This window comes from Solanum tuberosum, unplaced genomic scaffold (assembly GCF_000226075.1).
Source record: "Solanum tuberosum cultivar DM 1-3 516 R44 unplaced genomic scaffold, SolTub_3.0 scf00001, whole genome shotgun sequence".
Lineage (NCBI taxonomy): Eukaryota > Viridiplantae > Streptophyta > Magnoliopsida > Solanales > Solanaceae > Solanum > Solanum tuberosum.
Genome location: NW_006238927.1, coordinates 6,103,257 through 6,108,374, shown reverse-complemented (window position 1 = coordinate 6,108,374; position 5,118 = coordinate 6,103,257). Strand labels below are relative to the sequence as shown.

General features: G+C 33.0%; 1 protein-coding gene across 1 annotated transcript; it reads left to right on the top strand.

Annotated features, from left to right (window-relative positions):
* The first annotated feature begins 2,353 nt into the window (after window positions 1-2,353).
* On the top strand, window positions 2,354-4,277 carry LOC107060670 (uncharacterized). Its single transcript, XM_015308836.1, has 4 exons — window positions 2,354-3,054; window positions 3,323-3,610; window positions 3,928-4,003; window positions 4,080-4,277. The coding sequence occupies exons 1-4, from the start codon at window positions 2,354-2,356 to the stop codon at window positions 4,275-4,277; spliced, it is 1,263 nt and encodes a 420-aa protein (XP_015164322.1).
* The last annotated feature ends 841 nt before the right edge of the window (window positions 4,278-5,118 follow it).

Here is a 5,118-nt window from a genome sequence, read left to right as displayed (position 1 = left end):
CCGTTCGATAAATTCAATAATATTTTTGAATCAGATTAATGTATTTATACATGTTAGATATAGGTACCATTTATTTCAATGATGCTCTGACTATGTAGAATTCAGGTTCACATAATTGCTTGAACTAGCCAAGGCCCAAGGTTAAATCCTCAAGGGCAGAAAGCTCAGATGTATAGGACTTGTGCAAAACCTAGACTAAAAACGTTTAGCTCACAACTTCGAAACTATCCTCCATCAGAGTAGGAGTTAAGTTCTTGTGTATCAGCTAGCTTAAGGGATTTGTCTCACGTATCTTCTGCATCTACTGTACAAATATACCAAGTAAGACATATTGGAAAGATTCAGGAATGACATCTTCTATATTTCCCTCCTCGCTCTAACTCGGCCACAACAGAGGAAGTGCTTCAGGGAAATGCCAGATATTTTTTTTACCAAATACAACCAATTTTATGTTGAACTTCTTAGTCGTTGTATATGACTGTTTATTTATATGAATCGACACTCTTCTAATTATCTAGAGTGAGCTATGCAGATCAACGAGAAACAATTAGTTTTTCTTATCCTTCTCTCAGCCAAATACTTAAGCTTCCTCTCTTTGTATTCTATAAAGTTCAATTTGTTTTTGGTGTTTTATATGCTGTCTCGTTCTTATTTTCTTTATGTTTTATTTATATTTGAAATTCAATTATAAATTAACTGAAATGGATTTGAAATTTTGTTTCATCTAACTTCAACAAATCAGTTTTTATTAGTTGACAGTTTTCTAGAAATTGTCCTTATTAATTCTTTGGGATAAAAAATAAAGCTTGTAGATTGTTTATATGATTTAGTGGGATGTAAGAGAAACTGAGAACTATTATCGTTTCTACTAAATCAACTATTAGTGTACTTGATTAACTTTTCTGTAGCACAACTCTATCTGCATTAGTATACACACCTAGAGGTAACCCCTACTTTCTTAGAGAATTTAACATGCAACTTCAAGTTTATGGACCTGATCAAGTTCATCTATAGCAGAACTCCATTGGATTCTTTTATACATGTCAAGCAGAATCTAATATAAGTAGAGTTAGAGTTGTTGGTTAATTTGGTGTCCCTTTTTTTTAGGTTTGTCAACCCCCTCTCGAACTTGTTTGATTGATTTATTAATTCTTGGCCGATTAAATATAATTTTAGTTGTTGCACCTTTTGTATTTTTGTATTAAAATACTTTTGTTCCACATTCTATTGTCTAGACTGGATTATGGCACCTGATATGAAATGGATGCAACTTATTCATAATAGACTTGGTGATGCGTATATACATGGGGTAGAAAGCTTTTTGAATTATTCTTTTACAAGATTGAGGGAAGCGAATGAAATAAGATGTCCATGTGTTAAATGTTGTAATGCAGTTTCTCGAACACGAGAGATGGTTAGATCACATTTAATAGTACATGTAATGATCCGAAATTATACCTTTAGGTATCAACATGGAGAGAGGACAGGTGAGACAGAAGAATCGGATCCGAATCTGAAGATGATGAAAATAAAATTGGCGAGGATGATGAAGAGGATGAAATACATGAAATTCTTACAGATTTGCATCCTGCTTTTAATGTAGAAAATATGAATACTGGTGATGATGATATTCTCGAGGAGGAACCAAATCCTGAAGCGAAAAGATTCTATAGTGTTTTAAAGGAATATGATCAACCATTGTACAAAGGTTCAAAACTTTCTACTCTGGTGAAATTGCTTGATATTAAAAGTATTGGTCGTTGGAGTAATGACTTATTTAATATGCTCTTGAAGATGTTAAAGAATGATCTGTTGCCTGATGAATCAAACTTTCCAGATTCATATTATGAAGCAAGGAAGCTATTTCGAAGCCTAGGGCTTTCATATGAGAAGATCGATGTATGTAAGAATGATTGCATGTTATTTTGGAAGAATGATAAGTTTGTTGATTCTTGCAAAATTTGTGGTGCATCCAGATGGAAGGAGAATAAACATAGTGGGGAATCCAGATTTATAAAGGGAAAAGAGATACCACACAAGATCTTACGCTATTTTTCTTTAAAGACAAGGCTTCAAAGATTGTTTATGTGCTCAAAAACATCTTCTTTAATGAGATGGAATCATGAAAACAAAGCTAATGATGGGATTATGAGGCATCCGGTTGATTCAAAAGCATGAAAAAAGTTTGATGAACTTCATCAATCCTTTGCTATGGAGCCTCATAATGTTAGACTTGGACTTTCTAGTGATGAAAAAATGGTCTAGAACTCCATAGAGTATTTGGCATGTGGTACTTATTACTTATAATTTACCACCTTGGTTATGCATGAAGTAGGAAAATTTTATTTTGTCAATGTTTATTCCCGGTCCTAGAAGTCCTGGAGATGAAATTGATGTTTATCTTCAACCATTGATTGATGAATTAAATGAATTATGGGAAACTGGAGTTGTTACCTTTGATGCATCAACTAAACAGAACTTCATGTTGCATGCTGATTTATTGTGGACCATTAATGACTTTCCAGCTTACGCAAATCTATCTGGTTGGACTACAAAAGGAAAATTGGCTTGCCCATGTTGTAAAAAAGAAACAATCTCAGAAAGGTTGATACATGGTCAAAAAAAGTGTTATATGGGTCATAGATGCTTTCTTCCTCTTAATCACAAATGGAGGAACGATAAAAAGTCATTTGATGGTACTACAGAGTGGAGATTAGCTCCGAATACATTGTCTCGTGATGACATACTTGATCAAGTGGCTGATTTAGATGGGTTACCTCTAACAAATGATCCAAAGAAGAAGATTAAAGTGTCACATGAGAATAGAGGTGATAATCGGAATAAGAAGAGTATCTTTTTTGATCTTCTATATTGGAAAACTTTGTTGTTGCGGCATAATTTAGATGTGATGCACATTGAGAAGAATATATGTGATAATATTTTGGGAATAATCTTAAATATCAAAGGCAAAACAAAAGACACCCTGAGTAGTCGCTTGGATTTGCAAGAAATGAACATCAGGAAAGAATTGCATCCAAAAATAATTGGAGATAAGTATGAGCTACCAACAACATGTTTCACATTATCTCCCGAAGATAAGCACAATTTTTTAAATTTTTTGAAGGATTTAAGGGTTCCTGTTGTGTCTTCATCAAATATTTCTCATAGTATCAATATGAAAGATCACAAAATCACAGGATTAAAAAGTCATGATTGTCATGTTCTTCTTCAACATTTTGATCCCACTTGCCATACGTATTATGATTTGCAATGAGGTGTGTGATCCAATAATTGAGTATTCATTGTTTTTCAATATTCTTAGAGCAAAGTCCTTAAAGCTAGAGGAGTTGGAACAAATAGAAGAACAAATTCCTGAAACTTTATGCAAGTTAGAAAAGGTTTTCATTCCTGCTTTATTTTATGTCATGGAGCACTTGCCAATTCATTTAGCTAATGAGGCAATGATTGTTGGACCCGTTCAATACCGATCAATGTATCTAGTGGAGCAATGGTTATACTTTTTGAAGCTTTTTATTCGTAATAGATCATGCGTTGAAGGTTCTATTGCAGAGGGACATATAGCAAATGAATTTACGACCTTATGTTCAAGGTATTTGCATACAATGGAAACAAAATTTAATCTCCTTGAACGGAACTATGATGGGGGTGCTATAGAATCGGATGGAGGTTTAATTATTTTTTGTCAACCTGGAAAAGCTTTAAAAGGTGGCAAGACAGACCGACTTGATTTAAAAGAAATGGAGCAAGTCCATAATTATATTTTGAAGAATTGTGTGATGAAGTTCAACCATTTCTCGAGTAAGTAATTACTTTTCAAAATAATGATTTTTTAATTCTTCAAAATGCTTCAAAATATAATTCTTCTCGAGTAAGTAATGACTCTTATTATGCTTGAATCTTCTATAGAGAGTTTTCTCAAGTTCCAAGTGATTCCTCTCAAAAAAATCCAGATAGGGAATTCATCAGCTGGTTTAAAGAAAAGGTGAATACTATTTAAAAATTATTATTTTCAAATCATGGAAATAATATTTGCTAAACTATGTTCTTTGTCATGATAGATTGTTGGATTATACAAACATGACAATAGTAAGAAAATGGAAGATTTACTCACATTGTCACGTGGTCCTATGAAATATGCGACAGGTTTCAAAGGATACATTATTAATGGGTATAGATTTCATGTACAAGATTATGATAATGGTTTGAGGACTCAAAATTGTGGTATAGTTGTTGCTGGTGAGACTGGAAGAAGATAGAATCATTGATTACTATGGAGAACTAACAGAGATTCTTGAATTACAATTTATTAGGGGGAGAAGATTGGTTTTGTTTAGATGTATGTGGTATGATGTATATGACAAAGAAAGGGAAGTTAAAATAGATGAATATGACTTTGTAAGGGTTAACCCCCATTGATTTTTGAAAACCGATGAGCCTTTTGTATTAGCCAATCAAACATCACTAGTGTTTTATGCTAGAGATCATTCTAATAAAGGTTGGAATGTGGTGCGAAAGTGTATGCCTCGTGATTCTTTTGATGATATGCAAAAGAATGATAGTGATTCCGAGGATTTACATGATTCAATTGAAAGGAAAAGAAAAAGAACTCATACAGGTTTGGAACTTCATAGTTGATACTTATATTTTTAAATTACATGTATATATTCTAAATCTTCTATATGTAATTTTGATCCATTGAAGTAGTTAGAGTGAATAGAGGTTGATCCAATAACAATATCTTCTGTTTGATTATCCTAGCTATTTTTATATTTGTTCTATGTTAATATCCATCCTAAAAGATACTTAGCTAAATGTACTCTACTGTTGGACTTTATGATAGGATGAAATGAGTCCTTTAAATTTTAAGAAATCTGAAATGGGATCAAGTTCAAAGAATTTAAAGCAATCATTCCTTCCACCTGGTGCATTAGCCAGGGGACGAGGGCAAAGCCTCAAATCTATGGGATCTGTAAGAGTAACTGCTGAAAAGAGAACCTTGATTGATCCAACAAACAGAATGCTAGAGACTCTGAGAAGCAAATCTGGTATTATATTTTATGTTTTGAAGATACAAATTTTTATTGCTAGGTGTTGTGT